Source organism: Desmodus rotundus, chromosome 3 (assembly GCF_022682495.2).
Source record: "Desmodus rotundus isolate HL8 chromosome 3, HLdesRot8A.1, whole genome shotgun sequence".
Lineage (NCBI taxonomy): Eukaryota > Metazoa > Chordata > Mammalia > Chiroptera > Phyllostomidae > Desmodus > Desmodus rotundus.
Genome location: NC_071389.1, coordinates 46,476,340 through 46,501,500, shown reverse-complemented (window position 1 = coordinate 46,501,500; position 25,161 = coordinate 46,476,340). Strand labels below are relative to the sequence as shown.

The 25,161-nt window shown below is 41.4% G+C and overlaps 1 protein-coding gene across 2 annotated transcripts in view; it reads right to left on the bottom strand.

Annotated features, from left to right (window-relative positions):
* Positions 1-25,161, bottom strand: part of PDE4B (phosphodiesterase 4B) — a 513,377-nt gene that overhangs the window by 81,887 nt on the left and 406,329 nt on the right. For both annotated transcript variants that reach the window (XM_053921419.1, XM_024565508.3), the window contains one exon: positions 21,996-22,045. In XM_053921419.1, the coding sequence (XP_053777394.1) occupies positions 21,996-22,045 (50 nt within the window). The remainder of the gene's footprint in view (positions 1-21,995; positions 22,046-25,161) is intronic.

Genomic DNA, 25,161 nt, shown 5'->3' with positions numbered 1-25,161 from the left:
CTTCTCCCTCCTGATCCAAAACGGATGAGGTCCATTTGTATTTTATTCACTACAACCTAGCAAAATCCTTACCACAGTGGAATCTTCATAATACTTGTTCAGTAACTAAGTGAATAAATAAGCAGTCATCAAAGTGTTAATATGAGCAGTTGAAACCATAGAACTGGTTTCGAGCAGAGCTTTGGAAAAGTTCACTTAAAATGTTGGACCATGACAAATTATTCTCCCAGAAAGTGGTGCCAAGTCCTGATGACGATGAAGTATCTCATGACTGTGACGGGATCTTTCCTTCCTCCAGTTTTATGCAGATGATACGCCTCCTCTGTGAAATCCCTACTCCCAGCTATTTAACTCCTAACCAAGATGCAACTTTAATCCCCTGTCTTGGGTGAAACACCTCCCCATATTTCTAACCCACAAGGTCCTCACGATCCCAGGGAACCTAAAGCACTCCCTTAGTAATTATATTCAATTTTGTACTGTTATTATGAGCCAGGCACTGGCTTAGGAAACAGAGATTAAACATAAAGTTCCTTGAACTAACATTTAGTCAGCACACCAGACTATCTGAAGCATTTTATAGCCTCAACACTTATTAATTCTCACTGCAAACCATTTTCTATCTATTTTTTTAATTAAAAGTATTTTCAGAGCATATACTATGTAGCAGGTCCTAGTCTAAGGACTATACAAACAATAATTGATTTAACCCTCATAACAAACCTAAGAGGTAGGTAGTATTATTGTCCTTATTTGATAGTTTGGGAAACTGAAGCAAAAATAACTTATTTGCTGAAACATAGAGATAATAAATGACAGGCCAGAATTGGGCACAGGCAAATGAGGCTCCAGGGTCTCCATGCTCAACCACCATTCTGGAAACCTCTGACCTCCTATGAGGTAGGTGAGATTCTCCCTGTTTCATCAGAAGGAACTCCGAACTCAGAGGTTAACTTTGCTACAGTTCACTCCTGTACTCAACGTCAAATATGTAAAGTGCCCACTAAATGTCAGACACTGTGCTGGCTTCTGAGATACAGTGTTGGAATAGGCTTGTCCTCAGAGAGTTTACAATGCAGGTAATACATCGGTAACGTGGGATTTACATTGAAAAGTTCTGGCTTCAAAACTAAAGTGGCTTTTCCATGACCTGATTCTGAGTTAGAGCAAATTTGGGGGGTTCAGAGATGAAGCCTCAACTGACAGGGTGGAAGTGGGGCAGCTCTGAAAGGCGTCACTGAGGAAGAAACCACTACATACCACTTTTCTTGTTATTTAAATGGTTAAATGCTCTGCATTTCAAATTCATCCCGTCTGCACTCACTGTCAACTCCTTGAGACTGGGGGTTCTAAGTTAACATTGCTCGTAGTGTTTAGGACAGTGCGGCACACACGTCCGTGTTCAGTAAAGGGGTCTTGAATGAGTTGTGACTGGCTGCATTCTCCCAACACTAACAGACCTGGCAGTATGTAGTTTTGCTATGGTTAAGATTTGCTGTGTTCAAGCTTCTTCAAACCTGAACACTTAATTACTATGCCAGACATACACTGACTTTTCCTGGCTCTTTGGGGACAGTGTTTCAAAGACTGAATGGCATGAAACCAGGAGGTATTCTGAATATTCTCTTTACCACATGGCCTAGGTCCTGTGCATTTCCAGACTCAATATTGTCTTCCTTAAGGAATCTCACAGCCCCATCCACTGCTACCAAGTCCTCTGGAATGAGGAGTCCTGACCACAGATTGTTTCATGTCTATGTTGTCAAAATAGGCAAACTGAATTCTCACTTCTTTTTCTCCCACCAGTGTGACAGGGAGCACCAGGGCCTTGGTCCTTGGAAATGATGAAAAACCTACCCAATGTACACAGAGCAAACACCACTGTTGGCCATGATGCCTCGTTTGTCTTGGAGGAATGGGGATTTATTAATAATGAAGTTCTGCCATGTGGCAGACGCATCTGGGTCAGTAAGTGTCAGTAATAGGAAGTAACTCAGGAAAAGCCCCATATAGTCCCTTAGTCCTTCATCTGCCAAGGCTGTGGGCCATGTTTCTGCCTTCTGTGTTTTAACAGCATTTCAAAATAAAAGATGAGATGTTACATGCAAGCTCTTACCTGTGATTCAGAATTGTAATTAACGATGGTGCTCCCATCGGGAAAATGTAAAACAAAACATACAAGAAGTATGTTTCAACTCATAACCCTGAGTAGGCTGTTCTCAGTTTACACCGAAAAAAAAAAAAGAAAAGAAAAGAAAACTGTCTAATGCACTTTGATTAACAGAGACACATGGCATTTTCTACAGAAACTCGTGGGCAAAGGGGAAAAAATCTACATTTATTTATTTAGCACTTATTTATTTAACCTTCTGGCTGGGCTGGGTTGTTGAATTTGGTTTTACATCCTATTGAATTACAAAATTTCTGATGGGAACGTGTGTCAGCTGTTTGCTGAAGGAAAGAAAGACTTCTGTTCTTTGTCTCTTCTCATAATAGTGCCAAGAGTCCTACATGTTTGTTTAGAAAAGTTAAAATATGTGAAGAGTAATAGCATGACCCTAGCTGGGCTTTCTTTCTACATCTTTTGTTTTTTCCTTCAGACGGTACGCTGGGCAGGCTCCTAGTACCTCCTACCTGAACCACGATGCAGCCCTTTTCTTGGTCTCTCAAACTCCTCCAATCCGTTTGGCCAAAGCCCCCCCAGTCAGAGTCAGCTAAGCTTTTCTGGGAGACCACCACACACCAGCTGTGTGTATAATGCAATCGAGTGTGGCTCTTATGCTTAATTGAATTCTCACACCCACTTAGGACACAAGGAAGGGTGCAGTATGGACAGCAGCCAAGGGCATGGGCTCAAGACCAGGCAAAAAGATTTTAAATCCCAGATTCACTACTCCCCCTACCCCCACACCACCAGCTTTATTGAGATATAATTGATATCTAACATTGTGTAAGTTTAAGGTGTCCAACACGGCGATTGGATACACATATATATTATGAAATGAATACCAAGATAAAGTGAGTTAGCACGTCCATGGCCCTTCTACTTTTAAATGGAGACTTTGGGGAAGTCACTATCCTCATCTGTAAAGGGAAATAAGGACAGTCCCTACCGCACGTAAAGTACAGCACAGGGAATCTAGTCGGTGATACTGCAGTAACTCCACGTGGGGCCAGGTGGGTGCTGCAGACACCGGGGAGCGCACATCTTGTAAAGTATATGGTGGTCTAACCAGTACAATGTACACCTGACAGGAATACAAAGTAATATGGAAAGTAAACTGTAATTTCATAAATTAAAAAGTGAAGAAAAGTCATTAAAACTTTTAATAGTGTCTGAAAAAAAAAACAGTCCTTACTTCATTGAGTTTTTGCTTTTAAAATAACTTTATTGAGACAGATTTCACCTTTTTCAAGTGTACAAGTCAATGGCTTTTAGTGGATTTACTAAGCTGTGCAAACATTACCATAAATCAGCTTCAAAACTTTTTCATTCACCCCAGTATGACCCCTGATACACCTTTACCGTTAACCCCTGTCGCCTGCTCCCGCTCAAGTTCTGTCTTTATATCTTTACTTTTTCTGGACATTTCATGTAACTATCTTATATTTTATGGAATCTCATGTCTGGCTTCTTTCACTGAGCATAATATTTTTGAGGTTCATCCACGTTGTACATGGCACACATCTTTTCTGCTGCTGAATGGTATTTTATTGTATGGATGAACCACGTTTTGTCTATCTGTTCACCAGCTGATGGACAGTTGGGGTGTTCCTGGCTTGGGGGTACTACAGGAAATGCTGCTACGAACATTTGTGTTCGAGACTTTGTATGGATATATGTCTTCAGTTCTCTTGTGTAGAGAGTGTAATACATCCCACATTACCGATGTATTAGCTACATTGTAAACTCTCCTTACAGTGGAATTGGTGGGCTATATGGTAAATGCATTTTTAACTTTTTAGGAACTCACAGGCTGTGGTGAGGCATCTGTTGCATGCAGATGGCCTGGCCTGATGCTACACAGGAAGTAATGATCCACGAAGATTGTTTTTGTTGTCGTGGCTGTGACTCTTTTTGGGGAGGTTTCATCTTCCTTACTGTGTAGATAAGGAGGCTAAAATCAAGCTCAGAAAGGGTAATGAATTTGCTCAAGATCGCACAGTTAATCAGACAGAACAACTGAAATTTTCTCTCATGTTTTCTGACTCTAAACCTGGCACTGTCTTTTGCCACAATAACCATCCTGAGGAGCCAAGCTCTGATAATGCACTTCCCTGCATAACAAGTATCACTGGCCCCTCACTGCACATCAAATCAAATCTCAATTCTTGTGCTAGGTATACAAAGCCCTTTATATTATTTTCCCATCCATCTTTCCTGCTTAATCCCTCACCACAGGCCCCACCCTCTTTTCCCTTCATGATTCCCTTAGGATGACTTTTATTCCAATAACTCAGTCCATATTCTATGAGCCACTATGCCTTTGTTCAAGCATGAACTGCTTTCTTGAATGGTAAAAGTAAGAACACTTTTGCCTTTTGAAATCTTATGCTACAGATATAGTCTTCCTTATGTTAGTGGCCCTGGTCAAAAGTAATCTGTAGTCTCCTCATCTATTTAGTTATAACAGGTGCTCAATGAATGTGCTGACTGACATAAGCTGAAATGACCGAAAAACCTCAGTTATATAATGAATGGCCCATATATAGAAAGTAATAATTTTTAAAAATTCAATAAAAACTCATTTATAAATATCCTAGGCATAGGACAGTACAAAGTGTTACTTATACCTGGGATAGGATCCTGCTTTTCTCTGTGGGACCAGAGCATTATATTCATACTTCAGGCAAATTCTTATCACATTGTATTGTATATCCACTTATGTTTGCCGCATAAGACTGTGAGTTCCTCCAGAGAAGAAACTGTTATTTGTTCTTGTACACTAGTCCCCCAACACAATGCCTGATCCATGCAGTGGTGAGTATTCGCTAGATGCTTTTAGAGTGCATGCATGAAGGAACAGAGGGTGAGTAAACGAGAGAACGAGGTGCTCTCTCCCTGTGTGTCTGACAAAACAACAACAACATTAAAAGTAGGCAGTACTCTCCTGTCTAACATCAGAGTTCTGAAAGAGGTTTCTACTTGAAGAAAGATTCTGATCTTGCCATTGGCCTACTGTTAATCCCACTTCCTCCAAGTACCTCACCTGATTAAGTCAGTAAGTATATATGTAGGATATTTTCCTTCCAGTCCAGTTCTTAGCCCCTTCTACACAAGGGACACACACGCACACACAGAATATTTAAAGGGAAAATTTTTCCAAATTATATAACCTCCAAGACACAGTGATTTTTCCTAAGTAGGTTGTTAGATTCTACCAAAGATTTAGCAGAGGGCTTTGCACATAGTACAAGCATTGTGAATAGTTGTTGAATAATGGAATCCAACAAACATTTATTAAGTGCCAATGAGCAAGACCCAGTTGCAACCTTCCAAGACTGCTGGCATAAGGGGGCTAGCAAACATATAAGAGTAGTAAAAACAACTATGTATTCAGTCATTACTCTATGACTGGCACTATTTTAAGGATTTTATATGAAGTAACTTATGTAAGCCTCAGAACAACTCTAAAAGGAAGGTATTAAAAATGGAGAAAATGAGGATGAATAACCTTAGCTATAGAGAAGGTCTAAGAAGTAATTAGCCTAATAAGCAGTAGCACTGGGATCTAACCCCAGGTAGTCTGGGTCCAGAGTCTCCCCCATGAGAACACGTTTAAGGTGAGGGGCCATATCCCCTTCATTTTTGTTTCCTCGGTGCTCGTAAGTACTGATGATTGTTTGCTGTTGAACTGTACCAACTACAAGGCCAACAAGGAGATGGAAAATAATAAAGACACATCGTGTTATGCAACAATGACATGGCTTAATGTCAGGGTGCGAAGGGGTGGTAGAAGCCCAGGTTTCGGAGCCAGACCAGTGAAACCTGGGCTTGGACTCCAGGTTCACCAGTAACTAGCTCAGGCACTATTTCTTCTCTGACAGAAAATGACCCATCCCAGCACCCCTATGCCACCATTTCTGGGCCAGGTGTCATTTGGAAAGTCTGAAGTTCTGTAAGATTAGATTCTAGACTCACAGACTCAAGATAATTCAAAATAAAGGCAACTAAGTTTGAGGTTAAAAGATTTACCTCAGGTCACACACCTGGTTGGTACTGGTACTAAAATTTGGTTTCTTGAGTTTCAGTCCAGTGCTCTTTTGCTTAAGTCACAGAGTTTCATTTGAGGTAGGTAAGTAGAACAAAACACCATAAGAAGCAAATTATTCAAAACGGGACTTTCCAGAACAAGCCTAGAATTGGACAGCTGTCTCCTTGTGTTCAAGTGAGGCACACCTCGGTTTCACTACAGAGCTGAAATCTAACTCTCCTTGTGATGTCAGAGCCTGGGGATATCTTTTAAGCAGTGAGTAATGCTTTAGACGTAAGTCTCCCACTGCTCTGCTATGTCTTAAAAATTCTCCCTTGCCTCCTTTCCCTGCCAGGATGTCCTACTCAACACCCCAAAGAAACACCTTTCAGTAAAGTGGACTTATTCCTAGAAGAGAAAAAGACGCTATCACCCCCCTGTTGGCTCAGTTATTTCCCTGAGAGGAGACAATGCTCAAAGTATATTCTCTTCTAAATTCTCCCTAGTTTTAGAATCTGCAGAAAAGGACAGATTAAAGGTAGCACAGGAATAGGAGGGTATCATCCAGAGAAAGCTGAGTGTTAGTGGAGCATCAGATGTAAGCATCATTCCAAGGGTATATGTACCTTTAAGACAGGTGCCTGCAACGCCTGCACTTACATGATAGTGCTAGTGCCAAGGGTATGGGCTTTGGAGCCAAAAAGCCAAGCTTTCAATCTTTGCTCTGTCACTTACTAGCTGAATGTCTTTCTGCTAGTTACTCTCATAAAGGCATGGTTTCATGGGTTTAAAAAAATGGGATACTATTACTGACTTTATAAAGAGTTGCTGATAATGAAAAGAAAAACAAAAACAAAACCTTATCCCAGTTTCTAATAGCAAATCTGGTACTTAGTAGGGGATTAATATTATGTTAAGATTTCTCCCCCATGACTTGTAGTTAGAACAAACGCTTTATAGTGAGCTCTTTGGAAACAAAGAAAGCACTCTGGGGACAGTGTAGAGTTGAAACTGACTTATCAAACCACTGTTCTATGATATATACTCACAATGCAGGGGAAAAAAATCTCAGAATTGAGTCTATCCTTCCTCTGAATGAGAGAATCCCACGTTAAACTTTCTACATCTGTCTAGATAGATGCTCTTCCAGCCGGGAAGTGCAGAATGAACCACTCCCCAGGTAAACCCATTCCTTTTCCTGCCACATCTCTAATGGGTGAAATGGTTCACTGGGGCAAACATCTCCTCTCCTATGAATGCCACCCACTGTAACCGGCCTTTGCTCTTGGCCCTGGCAGCACGCAATGGTCAAAATGGAAGGTTTCGCCAACAATCTTTCCTGCTGAAGACTGACGTGAATTCCCTCTACAGACTTGAAGAGTGTGACGCAGTGAATTATTTCACCAACAAATTAGGAAATGGAATAGAAGGACACTCCACTGCTGCAGAAAAAGAGCAGGTAGAAATAAGTGTTTCTACAACTTGTGTTAAACAAGCTACTCAAGACCTGAAGGAAAGCTAAGATTTGGGGGAGAAGAACATGGTGAGATGCTAATTCCTTAAATTCCAGAAAGTATCAACAGAGGGTTCAGTTTAGTAATTTGCTGGGGGCAGTTCTTTATCAAAAGATAAATAAGGGTGACTAAGAAGCTGCACCTTGGAGGCAGGCTCATAGGTCTAAGATATTCCAGGCTGGAGGCAGTTACAGGAGCCAGGTGACTTTGGGTTGGACAGCCCTTACTGAGATGCAGGAACACAGGTGACTGCAGAAGCTTGGAACTGTGGTAAACACAAGGCTATGGGCACGGAACCGGGCACAGAGAGTTGCCTAGCATAAATGTGCCCTCCAAAGGGGCTGAAGGACTCATTCCTGAATAAGTGCTTTCTCAGCGACAGGAACACAAGAAATCAGAGGGAAAGTAGAGATAAGGAGATTTTAAAATTTGAGTTTTGAGAAAGAAGGCCTCTCAAGAATGACCTGCTGAACTGGGTGACATTAGAATTTCCACTCTATGGAAATTAGGGATATACATATAGAGGATTCCCGCCTCACTCCTACCCCTCCTTATGGGATATTTCAGGAGATTTTCAGGAAAAATTAATCTCTTTTTGAGATATTTCTCCCAATTGAGTATAAATAACCAACTGTGGTCTCCAACATGGGGCACAAATTGACCAGTCTCCTTGTGAAGCTCAAGCTCTTTTTTCTCATGGCTGCTCCACAGAGAATGGTGAGAACGGTGATGCATTTGTGTTGTCACCAACGTTTAGTGGATGTGCCACCAATTCCTGCATGCTGTTAGGCTGTTCACAATGCCAGTGTGGTACCCTTCTGGCCATACGGTTTTCAAAACAATTCTATGAGCTGGGAAGAAGTGAAGTCTCAATTAGTCTCAATAAAAATCTTAGGGAAGATTTTTATTTTCCTGAATCTTACAAATTCTGTTGGTAGTAGAGCTGGGCATTAACTCTGGTTTGATGCCCAAGACAGGTTTTTTTGTTTGTTGGTTGGTCCTTGTAGTAATTAGTTTTATGCGTCAATCTGGCTAAGTTATAATACACAGCTATTTAATCAGCATTCATCTGGATGCTGCTATGAAGATACTTTGTAGATGTGATCAACGTGTACCATCAGTGTACTTTAAGTAACAGGGATTACCTTGGTGTTGGTAAGCCTCATCCAATCAGGTGAAGGTCTAAAGAGCAAAAACTGAGGTTTCTCAAAAAAAAAACAAAACACAGATTCTGCTTTGTGACTGCATTTTTCCAGTCTGCTCTATAGATTTCAACCTTGCCAACCCCCACAACTATGTCAGCCAAATCCTTAAGTTACATTTTATATATGTATGAGGTCTGTCTGGAAAAAGTCCAGCCATTGTTAATATAACAAGAAGGATTTGTGCGACATTGATCACCAACCTGGCAGCCAAGGGGATTGGACTGAAATGCACATGTGTAAACAATGACAACTTCACTGTACTAGTCAGTGGGGGCAGTAGATGCCATTGAGTGAGCACGTGCACTGTGTGGCCATCGCAATCAAAATGACTGAGTGTGTAGAGCAATGAATCTGCATCAGATTTTGTGTTCAACTTAAAGATTCCTCCACAGAAACTATTCAGATGATTCAGAAGGCTGCAGCTATGGGCAACTAGTGATTGGCAGTTTCATCACGGCAACACAACCACTCACGCATCATGTCTCATGCAGAGATTTTTGGTGAAACATCAAATCACCCAGGTGACTCAGCCCCTTACAACCCAGATTTGGTGCCCTGTGACTTCTGGCTTTTCCCAAAACTAAAATCACCTTTGAAAGGGAAGAGATTTCAGACCATCAATGAGATTCAGAAAAATACAACAGGGCAGCTGATGGTGACTGGGAGAAAAATATGGCTCCCAAGGCACCACATTTTTCAGACTATAAGATGAGCCGGACCATAAGATGCATCTAGGTTTTAGAAGAGGAAAATAGGAAAAAATAAACCCACTCCACCGCTGCCCCCTACCCCCTGCCAGAGAGCCAGGTAAGCTACATTCAGACTATAAGATGCAACCCCACTTTCCTCCCAAATTTGGGGGAAGAAAGTGCGTCTTATACCGAAAAATATGGTACCTACTTTGAAGGGGACAGAGTCCTCATTGTCCTATGTACAAATGTTTCTTGTATCTTCTTCAATAAATGCCTCTATTTTTATGTGGCTGGATACCTTCTGGACAGACTATTCTTCCACTGGTTCTGTTTCTCTGGAGTATCCTGACTGCTATGATCCTTATCTTTACGAAGCATTTGCTCTAGAGTCTTATTCCAGATGGTGTGAGGTCATGATCAAATTCTACATTTTATTCACATTAGTACTTCCCTTCCTCACTGGTTCAGTGACAGGCTGTAGTAGAAATTTTAGCTTAAGAAATGCACAAAAACCTGAACAAATAAGTGAAAATATAATGTAGGCAGAATTTATGCTTGTTTCATAAAGAATTATGATGCTTTTAAAAAGCAACATAGGTCATGAATAGTCCAATATAATGTAAATCAAGTGGGAAATTATAATAGGAAGGACTAGTAGTAGGAGGCCTTTATAGGTAAGTTTTTGAATCAGGTTAAGAAGACTATAAGAAAGGTGGTTTGGAAGTTTGGGGGGAGTGGAGAGAAGAGCAAATCAGGGGTGGGCCTAGAAAGGGTCTAGGGAAACTGGTTAAACCTGAGATGAGAGAGGAAGAAACAATGAAAAAGAAGGTCCATGAAAACAGAGACCCATTGTGTTGGGGAAAAAGGCATGGAAGAAACATTATTTCTCCCTGGGATAAAAACACAGCAAGCCAGCATGCACACATGGCACACACAGGGCATAGAAGTGGCTCACTCCGGGAGCTGAAGGACTCACTGTCAGGGAGGGCACTCTGCCCAGAGATGTAAAGGAGCTGTTGCCGCTGTCTAAGTCTTCCCAGCTGTACAGACAGGAAAGGCTTCTCCCAGCACTTACGCACCACACTTAAGGCGTGTGTTCACTTCACAGAACTGAGCCTCTGTTAGCTTGAGCCTCTATTAGCAATGCAGGGATAAAGTCAAGTGTTTTGGTCTTAGTAGGGTGACAGGTTCTTTTGGTGGGACTGTCCTTTCTTTTTATTTCTTTTTCTTTTTTTATTTTGTTGTATTTTCTCCATTACTTCTTATCTCCTCTCTACCCTTGGCCACCTCCCTACCTCCTGGCCCGCCTTGATCACCACAGTGTCATCTGTGTGCATGAGTTCTTTCAAAGCCAGCCAATGGAGAACTCCTGAGATTTAGCCTTTGCCTCTTAGACAAATAGTCACATAGCCTAAGGGAATGAAACAGCTCTTTCATAAGTCCAATTTTCTTTCTGTGCAGGTGGCAACCCAGGCTGGCACCGCAGACTTTGAAACAAACTATTTCAAGTTTCCCAAAGCTGGAGCAGCAAAGCAGATCCAAAGTGATTACATTTCTCTGTCCCCATAAGCAAACTCCCTCCTTATCAGAATCTACCCCTGACTCAAGGAAGTCCATTTTTCCATGAATGAGACACTAATCTTTCTTTTCTCCCTTTCATTTGCATTTTGTTGTGCTACCTGTATTTCGTCATTCCTTCTTTTTTCAAAATATAAATTGCATTCAGGCACTGAGCATAATGGTGTAAGCAGGTAGGTGTAATACATTAAAAACAATTAAGATTTGTTTAGTGCTTTTTGTGTGCTGGCCATTGTCCCAAACACTTTACATATATTAACTAATGTAGTTTTCGTACAATTCTATGCCATTGTCTATGCCATATGAGGAAACCAAGGCCCAGAGATACTGAATTACTTGTATACAATCACACAAGAAGGAATAGAGCCAGAACTAAACTCAGACAGTGTGGCTGCAGAGAAAGCACATGCACTGGGCAGCATGTACCAGGTGCCAATGCTCAGTGGCCCAGGGAAAAGTGCTGTATTTAAAATTTGAATCAGATCTTATTAATCTCCTTCTCAAGATCGTTTAACGACCCCCAATGAATTTAGACTAACAGCTACATATTCTACTATGGCCTAAAAATGCTCTGCTCAGTCTGGCCTCTCTCACACTGTCACTCTATCAGGTCTCTGTCTGCAGCACTTTTTCGGTGTTAGTTATTGTCTCTACCCACTCAAATCCTACTCGGTGCTTAGGTCTCAAGTTCAGGGTCATTTACAGAAGTCTTTCCTGCCCCTAATCTACATTAATCCCAATAATGACTAATGACAATAATAATTAGAGTAAACATTAAATAATATTAGATGGTAGGCAGGGTTCTAAATGCCTTACATATAAAAACTCATTTAAATATTACAACGATCTTAATGGTAAGTATTAGTCCTATTTTTACAGGTGAAAAGGTGATGCTGTATATATATATACATATACATACATACATACACACACACACATATAAATTTCTTTAAATTCTTTATTTTTCTTCATTACAGTGATCAAATATGTCATCACATATTTATTCATTCAACGTTTCCTGGGCAATAAACTCTACAAGGTCAGGGTGTGAATTCATTCTCTTCATCATTGTGTCCCCAGTGTCTAAACAGTGTCTCATGCACAGTAGGCACTTAATAAATGTTTATTGAATAAATCAATAAATAATGCACATGGATTAGACATATTTCTCTCAAGACTTCCACATTTTCTTACTATTTACAATAAAATGGAGAGCTGACAAAGGAATTGAAGGAAATCCTCTATTATCTAGTAACTACTTAAGCTATAGAAAATTCAGTAATTTGGTTGCTCTCCCATGGTGAAATTCTCAACGTCCCTCTTTCCATTAGTTATAACATCCAAGGTTTACAGCGGGGTGGAGGCAGGGGCAGTGTGGTCTAGGCCAGAGGAAAGAGCATGAGTTTTTAAGAAACACAGATCTAGGTTTCAGTTCTGACTGTATCGCTTACTAACTGTGTGGTTTTGAGCAAGCCCCATATATTCCCTGGGCCTCCTTTTCTATATCTGTGGAATGGGGACAACAACAGCTGCAGAACAGTTTGGTTGGGAGAAGTAGGTGAGATAATGTATACAGAGGGTCTAACAGAGTGCTTGGCTTTTAACAGGAGCTGAGAATTGCTAGCTGCTTGCCCCTCCTGTAATCACAGGCAGGCATGTGGGGCTTTAGAAATTACCTATTTACTAGACAAGCAGTGCTAGCCAGACGAGATCCTGGAAATGTGAAGCCCAAAGTACAACTGAGGGGGTAGGGGCAAAGACTGCATTATCTGACCGGATCATATGAACTGGAGAATCGCCATGGCCCCAGCTCACTCTGTGGACACAGCCAAAGAAGGAGCAGGAAAAGTACACAAAACTCAGACGGGTTACTTTTGGTCCTTGTCAACAGTTCCGGCTGGGAGTAAGTCAAGACAATAAGAAAGAGATCCAGTGAGTTCTGCTGCATATTCTCTAGTGCGAGGGACAGTCCCTGCTTTGTTTCTCTTTTCTGGGGTGAAAGACTGTTCCCTGAAATGCTCCTGGCTTCCGAGAACAGCAACTCCATAAAGTGCTGGCCAGGGATTGATCAGAAGCAAGCAAGCAGAATTCACTCTGCCCCCAGGATCATGTGGTCTTGGGGATGCAGGAGGCAGAAAAGGGAACTTAGATGGTCCTCTTCCTTCCTCCTTCATCTCCCAACGTCCATACTCATTCTTCTCTAGGCCAGCCCTGACTTTTTTCATCTCCCTCCCTCACAAGAAAGAGGAGAGAAGTGGGTAGGTGGGTATGAGAGTGGCTTGCCTTCCCAGAAGTAGTTGAGAGATGGCATTAAGAGTATTTCCCGAGTCAGAGACCTCCCCCAGGCTGGACTCTGCTGGTAGTGGGTTTTGTCTCTCTAAAGGGAAACTCTGCACCAGCTCCTGCTGCTACTGTGCTAAGCTCCCTGGGCTAAAAAAACCCCACCTGCGCCTGCGCAGGTGTGTGCCAAGCCCTGCATATTGTATTTAAATACAACTATAATGAGTCGCATAGCTGTAATTGTTGTATCTTATTAAGTGAAGTCTTCTCAGACTTATGCACAAGAAAAATACCAGTTAACTAAGATCTGGTTTATCAGAATCCTAATTGGGCATGCTTCTTCGCACTCTTACATTTGGTATCAGCTCCACTCTCTCTCCAGTCCCTTAGCTTTTCCTGTATGTCCTGGAGAATTGTACCTTCAGCTCTAAATCTATTTCTGTATAAGCAGATTTTTATGGTTTCGGGGGAAAGAACCTTAAAATTCAAAGAAAAATTGCCTTCCAGTCTGCATTACTGTGGAAGGGAAGTAGATCAGAACCTTTAGACAGGTCTCAGTGAGGCTTTCGGTTTTGGTTCCCTCCTGACACCAGCAGGCCTGGGCTCTTAGCTACCACACATTGACCACCTGTTATGTGCTGGGTGCTGTGGGAAACATGTCATACAACACAATTAATACCAATACAAACATTGACATTTTCTAAGTGCCAGGAGCTATTCCAAGTGCTTTACATACATTTGTGTGTTTAATCCTTACGACCAACATATGAGGTGTGTACAGTCTCCCTCCCAGCTTTGGAGATGATGCAGTTGGCAACTGGTGAGGCTAATAAATTTATCCTAATGTCACATAGAGGTGGAGCTGGCATTTGAAAGAGGGAGTCTGGCTCCTGGGTCTTCACTCTTAACCCCCACAGGCATTGCTTTTCCCATTGAGTCCCCACAGCAACCTTATGAGAGAGAATACTAAAATGCCCACTTTCCAGACAAGAAAACTGAGTCTCAGAGAAGTAACTTGCCTAAGCGATTGTTTCAGGATTTCCACATCAATTCAATTCAATATGCTAACTGAGTACCTACTTTGTGCTGGATACTGTGATAGGCACTGACAGCATAAGATAGTGTGTGACAAGCTCATCACATTTAGTCATTTTGTTCTTTTCATTTCCTTTAACACTGCCACTTCTTCCTGTAGTAACTGATTATAAAGAGTTCCCTTCAAGTGAAGAAAAGTCACATGCAGTCAAGTTTGGCCAGGGATGTCAGCATTGAGCCCATGCCTGAGTGTTAGAAGATACTTAGACAAGCCTTAAAAAAAGTCTAATATGAGCCTCAATTCATTTCCAGTCCTTTCTGATTCAGGCATGGGCATATGTTCATTTGTATTTGTTCATTTCATAAACATTAATTGAGCATCTACTGTGTTCTAGGCCATATGCTATAATGCAAGAAAAATGAAAAAAAGAGGATTAATACTTGAACTTGGGACACTTAGTTTAGAAGGAGTGAAAATTAAATAAACACAGCATAATATGATAAGTGTGTTATTAATAGAGATAATAATTAAGATAATTATTGAGAGTAATTTTGCATGAGTTACAGGGAGCACATCCAAAAGAAAACAAACATGCTGAGTCTTGAAGGATAAAAAAATGCACTTTCCAGATGAAAACGGGTAAAGAAACTTGTATTCACCAAGCATATACTATATATCAGGCCCTAGACTGAGGTTATATATTTAGTTTAATTCCGACTCCAGAATCTAAGAATCAGTGAATATAAGGACTTGTTCACAGTGACAGTGTACAAAAAATCTATGAGCTGAATATGTGAATGGTATTTTTGGGGAAGAGCAGCCCAGGCAGAAGGAACAGCAGACACAAACGCAGGAAGGTAAGAGGAGGCTGGCACATTTGAGGGACAGTATGTTCAGTATGCCCCAGCTACCAGCTGTGCAGGGGGGCAGGGGAGAAAGTGGAAAACGAGGAAAGAAAGAATTAGGAGTAAAATTCTCCAGGACTTTGCATATCTGATAAGAAGTAGGGATCTTATCCTGAAGGCAAAGGATAGCCAACTAAGAAAATAAATAAAACATTCCTACAAGAATTGGCTGTGGGAAGTGAAGAGAGCGATAAGAGCGTACTACTCAAAGCCAGGGACATGGGATAAGGAGCAGTGGTGAAGAGGGGATGGACGTGGGCCTCCAGATGAACCAAAAAGGGGTTCGCAAAGGAGTCAGCATCTGGAATTTCTATATATACTTACTGGTAAAGAAGTGGAGGAGTGCAGGCAGTAAAGAAATAGGGGTTGGAAACAGAGATGAATGCTAAAGCCAATATGGCGGATTCTGATAACCAGATTTGAAGAAAGCTGTCTGTTGAAGACAGCTCTCTAACTACGAGCTTGGGAGGTGGAGGAGTCCAGGTGTGAGGTGGATCTCTGGCTCTGACTCCTGGGGCTGCCCAGGTAAACAGAGCTGTCAAGAAGATCCAGAAAGAGGCAGCTGTTTCCTGAAAGCTCTGTCTGACGTGTCTGGGAGCTGCATGACCAGGCTTGAGACAGGCAGCTGGGGGGTTGGTTTGGAGGGCACAGGCACGTGGGCAGCCTCCTGCCGGAGCTCTGCAGATGAGGCAGCGGAGAGAAGTGAATCTTTCTTCCCAGCCTCCTCCTCCACCCTTTGCTTCAGCGCCCTGGTGCCTGAGCACAGTGTAGGCTGTATAAAGGTTGATTCATAGATGAGGGGGTATAGCTATAAGCCACACAGAGGCAGCAGAAAGGACAAAATTGTGTGTGTGTGTGTTTAGGAGAAACTGTTTATTCAAGGAACTATATATCAAACACAACCTTACTAGCAGACATCAAGTTGGGCTGTGTAGAGCTAAAAGTAAGGCACATTTAAAAAAGTGGAGTGTCACCCTCCCTAGTCTTAATAACAGAAGATACTTTTACACACAAAACACTGAGGCAACTATACCTGGGCATCTGCCTGAACCTACTGTAACCAAAGAGAAAGAAAGGCCGGAACTAAAATGCAAAAGAAAGAAACTCTGGAGATAGATCAGCTACAGTATAAACTTTTCCCTTTCTCTGGCTTACTGCTTTAGCAAAACCTGATGGTTGTCTTTGTAAAAAACGTGTCTGTATCTAGGTCCCTGGCAGTGATTTGCCTCTGGGAGGGCCAGCAATCTATTTAATGACTCCATTGACGTCAATAGCATAACTGAAATACTTACTAACATGCATGATTCCAACTTTGGAGGGGGGGTGGGTGGATGGTGTTTCTCAGCAGTACAAAAAACATGAAGTGGAGTCAACACGGAACGAACTCAATTCTAGGCAGTGAGAGATTAGATGCTGCAGGTCTCAGCGATTTTATTTAATATGAATACACATTCATAGTAAATTTAGAAATTAATTTGGAACTGGTGAAATAGGCACTACTGAGCAGGGCTTCATTTTTGGCATTGTTTGTTTTAGGATAGCATTTTAACTATTTGCATTTTAGTTTACTTGTCAATGTTTTTGTAACCACCTATACTTAATTTTAGACATATATGTCTAAAATATATGAAAAACGTCATCAAGAGGCACACTTTTGAGGGCAAATCAATATGAATAGCTCACTGTTGATACTCTAGGGTAAACTTTCACAAGTCTATTTTAAACAAAAGCAATTCTTACAAAACAATTTGGGGAACTCAGAATTACTGGGGCTTTTCTAGTACATTTGCCTTTTTGTTATATGTGTAAGTTGCCTAAACAATCAAGATGAATAACTAAGGCAATTATACTAATAATTCAGTCCTTGTGACATTCAGAACACAGAAAAAAATAACCTAGTATTTCTAGTTCCTTCTTTCTCTCTTTCTTTTTTGTAATCTACTCCAACTCCTTCCCTTCTTTGTCATGAGTGGCCACAGCCTTTGGTAACAAAATTGATTTTACTCATATTTGTCCATAAGTTTTGCAATCCTGCCTGACAGTTCTTGCTTAATGTGGAAACGAAGCAAACGTTCTGCTTATGCCGGCTTTGTTTCCAGTCATCGGACACAGCCAGGCTCCCAGGCCATCGCCATGGTTCTCAGAGAGCCCTTTGCTTGTGCACGCACGGTTCGTCTTGCACCCTCGACCTTGGTGGCTCTGGCAAAAACTGAGAACTGAGTCAGTGCCATGGCTTTCTGAATTTCTCAGAATCCAAGATAAGTCTGAGCCCCTTGTCCACTCCTCTAACAGATCCCACATCTGGAACACCCCCATGAACTTCAGAGGACAATTCTTAATCAAAGTAAAGATACGGGAGGAACTCATGATGAGAAACAGGCTTTTGAGGAGAAAGCTTCTTCTGTTGTATCAACCAGTGAAGAGTCCTTTCCTCCCCAGAATGGCCTGGATACTTAATAGAAAAAATAGATTGCCGTGATCACCAAAAAAAAAACTAATCCTGTTTTTCACTTAAGCCAACCTATTTCACTGGAAAGTTCTGTAGTATCTTATCTGATTTCCCCATATACAACCTTTTCTTCAAATATATCTAATTCACTGGAGTTGAAAACCACCATTGACCAAGGGTGAGGATGCCCAGGCTGGAAAGACTGGTTTGCAGTAGTTTGGCCTGAAGAACTCAAGGAAATTCTCTAGTCATCTTTGTGACATGGTTTGCCGTCATTGACAATGACCCATGGACTTGCTGTTCTTCATAACAGCTGATCTCTGACATTGGTGATGCTCTTTCTCAATACATTTATTGGCAAATTTTGAAATAAGAAAACTAGTATAGAACATCCCATTTTGCACATCAATTTGCCTGCTACCAAGTAACATATATGACACATTATTACAAATCAACTCACATTTCTATGACTCAAAAGTGCTAGCTATTAAAAGGAATGCTTCTCTGATCCTATGAAATGCAAAAAATCATTTTGTAAAGGCAGTGAACCCTCGATAATTTACCCTTTCAGTAAATTCTCACCTTCTTGACATACCTGTAATCACTACTGAAATGCATGTAAAAGCAAAGGATAAAATCACTACTGAAATGCATGTAAAAGCAAAGGATATTTAGGATGGGTGGATGAAGTGGGACAACTATCCTACACACACACCCTCAGTGATTTTCTTTCTTCATTTTTTTAAGATTTTATTTATTTATTTAAGAGAGGGGAAGGGAGGAAGAAAGGCAGGGAAACATCAATGTGTGGTTGCCTCTCACACACCCTCTACTGGGGACCTGGCTCGCAACCCAGGCCTGTGCCCTGACTGCGAATTGAACCACGACCCCTTGGCTCACAGGCCCACACTGAATCCACTGAGCCACACCAGCCAGGGCTGATTTTCCTTAATTATCTAATCTGTTGAAAGTAGTTTTGGGATCTGAAATCCTGAGAGACTTCAATTATCCACTTTGAGTGTGTATAGATGACAGAACCCGAGCTCCTGCACCATGTGTAGAAGTGGTTTTTCTTCTATTTTAATTTTTGTTTTTAATTTTTCCTATGCATCATGTAGAGAAAGCCTGGAATTCATGCTTGTGAAAGGCAAAATGTGATAAAAATTGAGATGCTCATTAAACTCCATACCCTGCAGTGGGATTTCTGTACCTTTCTCCTTAACTTGGGGCATATGGTTTCCACTTTGCTCCACTCTCTGGGTTTTAAATTCTCTATGACTTTATGCTGGCTCTCCTATCCAAAGTGCAAAATGCCAATTTTTAAGATTTAACTCTTTTTGTTTAAAACCTATAAGGACACACTATACCATATTTAACCAGTTATAGAGTGTGTTTCAAACCTCTTTTAATTTCAATGCAATAACTCATGTTAAATAGTAAAAAAACAAAACCACAATTGAATAATTTTCATAGCCATAGGTTTAAAAATATTGACTTATAATAAATTTTAACTTATAAGCTTTTTCCTTAAGATAACACCCCCCAAACTTTATGTAGTTCTCCTGGTCAACATTTACTGTGTTCCTGCTACATGAAAATAACTATGCTAATGCATATTGAATGATAAAGAGATGAATAAGATACAGCCACTGCTTTCAAAAAGACATATGAGCCATGAACTACGGAATACCTTAGAATAGGATTGTTGCCATAGCATGAAAAATGAGCAATTACACCGAGCATGAGCAATTTCTTGCTAAATGAGCAATTAGCAAGAAAATCTAAATTATATAGATTTTCTAAAAAAAAAAATAGGAAGTCTTTGCAGAGGAGGAAAATCTGTGTTGTGCCATGAGTGTTAGAAGAATAATTTTGGTTACACAGTGAAAAGAAAGGTATGAAGACTGAGAAATTTGCTTTGATTTCCCCTGTGAATTCTCCTAGTTAATGATCAATTTGTAAGAGCAAACGTACCAATGTAACCGTAGTTTTTAACAATCAGCTTTTAAAATGAATTGCATTGCCTTCATTTAGATGCATTTAAAAATGCCTTTTAGAAAAGATTTGCCTTTTCTCTTTTTCTCCCTCTCTGTCTCTTTCAAATTTGCTTTTATACAAGAATACAGTTATCTTAGCCAGCCTTTCCTAACCGTGGATTATTGCTAAAGCTGTGTAAATTATTGTGTTTCTTGTATCCTTTATCTTAGATCTAAATTCAAAAACGCAAGTACTCAGTGCTAATAAATGAAACCTTGATCTTATTATCGTAAAAAAATCACCTTTTAAAACAACACTCTGGCTTTTAGTTCTGCTTTCGTTGAGCCACTTATTTTTCATTCCCCTTTAAAGTTTCTATTTAAACACACCTCTTTGTAATATGCTGATAAATATTAAAATAACAGGAAAAATCTGCCTGACTCATGCAAGCTGATAATAAGAACAAAACACAGGATGTGTGTGTCCTCCTTCCTTTTCTAACCCTGTTTAAGTGCTAAGAAGATTTTGAACCCCATAATTACGTAATAATTGGGCATCACTGCACTCTCTTCCCAATGAAAAACCAGGATTTTTTGTAGTTCACCACAAAGACAGACAAAAACAAATTGCCTAAGTGGTATTGTCCTTCTTTGCTCCATTGTTTTCAAAGAACTCAGCACAGACTCTAGCTGCCAAGCTGTGGTTACTGTGCCAATAATCACAAAATGATCTTTCCAACAGCATCTTTAGTTAATGGGCTAATTTATAGAATCATAAATATTACATTTCTCCTAATGTTTGTCAGTGTTTATTACAAGAAGTTGAAAACATAGTTTAAATATTCAAACTGATTCAAATTTACGGTGCATCTTAGTAAACTTGGCTAACAGAAACATGAGCAAAGGCATCTCACGGGTAGGCCAGTATGACGAAAGGGTAGTAGTTTCAAAACCACCTCCTTTGATCTCCAACTATGTGACACCAGCATTATGTTAAAACACTCTATCTAGTTTCTTTTTATAAACTTCTAAAGGAAACGGCACATCAGCAAACCAGGTGTTTGAAGTCCCTGGGTACGGCACTATTTTCTTCTCTCTAATTCATATGGCACTCTAGAGGTAAATGCTACCTAATGTCTTCCTCTTTCACTTCTGCTCTTGTTCTCAATCTTTTTCTCATAAAAAATATTCTTTAAAGTATGTACCAGAACTGTTTCAGAAACCAGCACACCAATGGAACCTAATGCCTTTGTTCCCTTCTTTTAAAAGAGAACACAACCTCCGAGGAAGATCCTGAGGATAAAGTGAAGGGAACGGCACCGCTGGAAACCCAGAGGTGCAGGAGGCCGCGGCAGGTGTGAGGTGAGCTCACTATGAGTTCATCATACTTGCTTCTTCTCTGGTTTTACTTGTGACTACTGCTACACTAGTCGGGTCAGGTCAAGGGGGGAAACTCCATTTTGCACTTAAAAATGTCACCTTACTGGTTGCCTCTTACGTCAAAAAAGAATTTATGTTCACTACATCTCCACGTTGTTCCTTCGAGGTGGCCCTTCCTCTCCACACACAGCTGTCAACCCCGCCTGAAACACATGGGCGCAGCACTGAACGATGAGAGGTCAGGCTTCTTTGAAACAACACCCTTGAGAGAAAAATTGGACGACTTCCAGATGGAATGATTTGTGATCGAGAAAGAGCCTTTGGTTTCACACCTGGAAAGAATGTATATTCAAGGGGGATCTATGGTTGACGCTAAGGGGAAAACCACTAATGTAGCCTGTGAGGCCCTCAGGCCAATGTGGGGGCACCTCAGGGTCTTTGAGGTTGGTTAGCTCTCCTGGAGTTCACTGGGGCCAGCAAGCTGAGGGCCAGTTGCACTATCAATACAGCTCTTCCTCCTGCTCCTTTTCTGGGAAGCAGCATTGCCACTCACCCATCCATTGTGAAAGCTTGGGCACACATAGGGTAGGGAAATCATTGGATACTGCTTTTCATTTGGTTTCACACAGAATGAAATGAAGCTCCAGTATGCTTTTGAAAAAAGTCATCAAGAGGCATACTTTTGAGGGCCATGGTATGCAAACAAATGCTATTATTCTAAAAAAGGTTCTGCATAAGAGGCACCCTTTATTTTGAAACATGGAGCTAGGCCATGGCAAGGCTTACCTTGCAGGTTGACTCTGGAGACAGGAGGCTGACTAGCCGCTGGGGACCTCCTGTGGAGACAGAGAGAAAAGAAGGCCTGAGTCTTTGTACCAATACCCTCTCTCTGCCTCCCCATGATCACTGAGCTTTCCAGGTCGCAAGGAGCTATCAAATGACATAATGCTTTCTCCGGAAGGCAGGCTCCTATAACAAGCATAGATGATTGCAATTCTCTCACATCCAGATGGCCTGGAATTTCCCTATGCACAGCCTCCTGGATGCTCCAGCACTCCAGGAAGGAAGTCGTTTACTCCAGGTCCCTAACCAGCTCCTCTGTTTTAGGTTTTCCTGCTCCAGGAGGCCCTCAGAAGAGGATATCCTTGCTCAGGAATGATACCAAATGTGAGAGTGAACCCCTGCTTCTGTGGGCAGTGCTATAGAAAGTTATAGCCAGAGGAGACCTTGGAGATCAATCAGGCCCCCCAGTTTTGCACCGCATCAACCTGAGACTCAGAGGTAAAGTCACTTGCCAAAGGTCACACAGCCACTAGGAATGGTAATCCAGGTTGCTTAATTTACGGAGTGACCTTTTTATGGATAAACTGGGCATTATTTTACCTCATAACAAACCTACTGATGTCAAGAGTCAAATGAAAAAAACAAACTCACAAATATTGGGCCTGCTTTTCCTTTTCATTCTTGTTTTTCTTGTGTCTCTTTACTACCACCCCCCATCACAGCCATCCACCCATGCCCCGCCACCACCGATTTTGCTGTTCTCACCATCCTTCTCATATTTTGCATAACTCCCTTGGATTCCCAATGCATTGCTGGAGAACCTCCCAGAGATGGTACAGAGCAATGGCCTTCAAACCTGAGTGCATCAGGATCACCTGGAGGCTTACTGGAGACATGCTGGCTCTACCTCCAGGTTCCTGATTCAGTCGGCTTGGGGTGGGCTTGAGAGTTTGCATTTTTGACTAGCATCCAAGAACTGATGCTGCTTGGTTGGGGGATCACATTTTCAGAACCACCGGTACAGAGGACTCTTTGCTCCCCTAAAGATCAACAGGACATTAGCAACGAGCAAGAGAGTGGGACGCTAGGCCAGTGGGTCTCTAAACACGGATGCTGTCTGACTGACTCACTTGGGCAGCTGTAACATTTATGAATCCCTTCCCTATCCCTGGAGAGTCAATTTCGGTGTATCTGGGATAAGGTCTGGGAATCTGTAATTTTTTCCTTCTCTGTTAATTCTGATATACAGGCAAGTTTGGGAAGGAGGCCAAATTCTAAATGATAGAGAATGGCCTGCAGAGGTATTGCAAAGGAAAGTTCTCCCTACAGGTGTGACCACATAGTTATTTTTCTAGGTTTTCATTAAGTGCTCCAAATTCAGTTCTGGTCCCTTATGAATAATCTGGTTTCTAGGTAACTATGCATTATAGCTGCAGGCTCTGATGGACAGGGTTCACATCTATGACATTTATCAGCTAGGTGATCCCAGGCAAGGTACTTTTAAAACCTCTGTAGCAGGAGATTCGCCATGTGTGACAAGGGAAGGGAAATTGCCAAATTACAATGATTGCTTTGTTCTGCTAGGTAGGCACTGTGCTATATACTTCTTAGCTTCCCCTGGGAACATTATTGTCTCATCTTAATGATAAGGCAACTGAAGCTCAAAGAGGTTAAGAAACACGCACATGTGGTTTATAACTGGCATGTTCGGGGTTCAGAGCTAAGTCATTCTGAATCCAAAATACATGCAACTTCCACTACTCCATCTGCTCATAACACCTGCACTCAAATGGAGGGCCGTGGTTTAGGAAAATTAAGAGATTAAATTTCAAACACCTTAACCTGCCATTCAAAATCCTTTGCTCTTTGTCCTCAGCAGACTTTTCCCAGTTTATCTCTCAGAATTCCTTTTTGCCTGATGTTTCATTTCAAACCACTGACTGGCTGTTTGTGCTTTTTGGATCTTGTACTTCACCTTAGTCGCACTTTAACATTGTAATTAAAATAGGCACTGTCCAATTACTGTTCAATACATAGAGCTCCTTAATTTAAGTGTAAACTGTATGCAGACTTGTTCACTACTGGCTCCCTAAGACCACAATGGTCTTCACGTGCCAAGCCCTCGGTAAATACTGAGTGAATAGATGAATGAATGAACTAACTCGACTTTGCCATGGCCAAATGACATTGCTTCTTTCCTTGAACATGTGCTATCCCTTTCCTGACACTGCTCAGGCTATTACTCTGAAAGAAAAGCTATCCCTGCACAAATTCATACGTATAAATACCATTTAATCCTTCTGTGATGTAAAATAAGAAATGCAAATTTGATCTTCCTCCTCTTGCCCCTGGAATTTCCTAAGTGAGAAGAGTGATAAAGGTGTCTTTTGTTACCTTAATGAGGTGAATTTTGGAAAAATCCCTGGCACTGGTCACCAGAGGAACCAATCTTGTGATTTGAGAGTTAAAACTTTCAGCCCCACCCCAGACCTCAGGGGGAGGGAAAAGGTCTGGAGATTGCGTTCAATCACCAATGGCCAATGATCTAATGAGTCCTGCTGTTGTTCTGACACCTTCCTAAAAACCCAAAGGGACTGGATTGGTGAACACGTGGAGACCGGCATGCTCAGAGAGCACGGAAGCTCTGTGCTCCTTCCCACATATATGTCCTATGTGTGTTTTTCATCAGCCTGTTCCTGAGTTATATCCTTTTCTAATAAACCAGTGATCTAGTAAGTAAAGTGTTTTTTTGAATTTTGTGAACCACTCTAGCAAATTAATCAAACACAAGGAACCTCTGATCTAGAGCCAGTAGGTCAGAAGCACAGGTGACAGCCTGGATTTGTGATTGGCACCTGAAACGGGGGGTAGGGAGAGTTTTGTAGGACTGAACCCTTAGCCTGTGGGGTCTGATGCTATCTCCAGGTAAATAATGTCAGAATTGAGTTGAATAGTGGGATGCCCAGCTGTTACCATGGAGAATTGCTCTGATGTAAGGGGAAAAAGCCCCAGACATCAAAATTCGTGTTTGAATCATACTTTCAAAGGCCAAATGCCATCTTCTCCAATGGATGTCATCCTCTTAGCTAGAAACGATCTTCCCTCTAATCTCCCATGGTGCTTTCTTTGTACCTTTGGGGTCATTTCCTCATGTTACAACTCATATAGG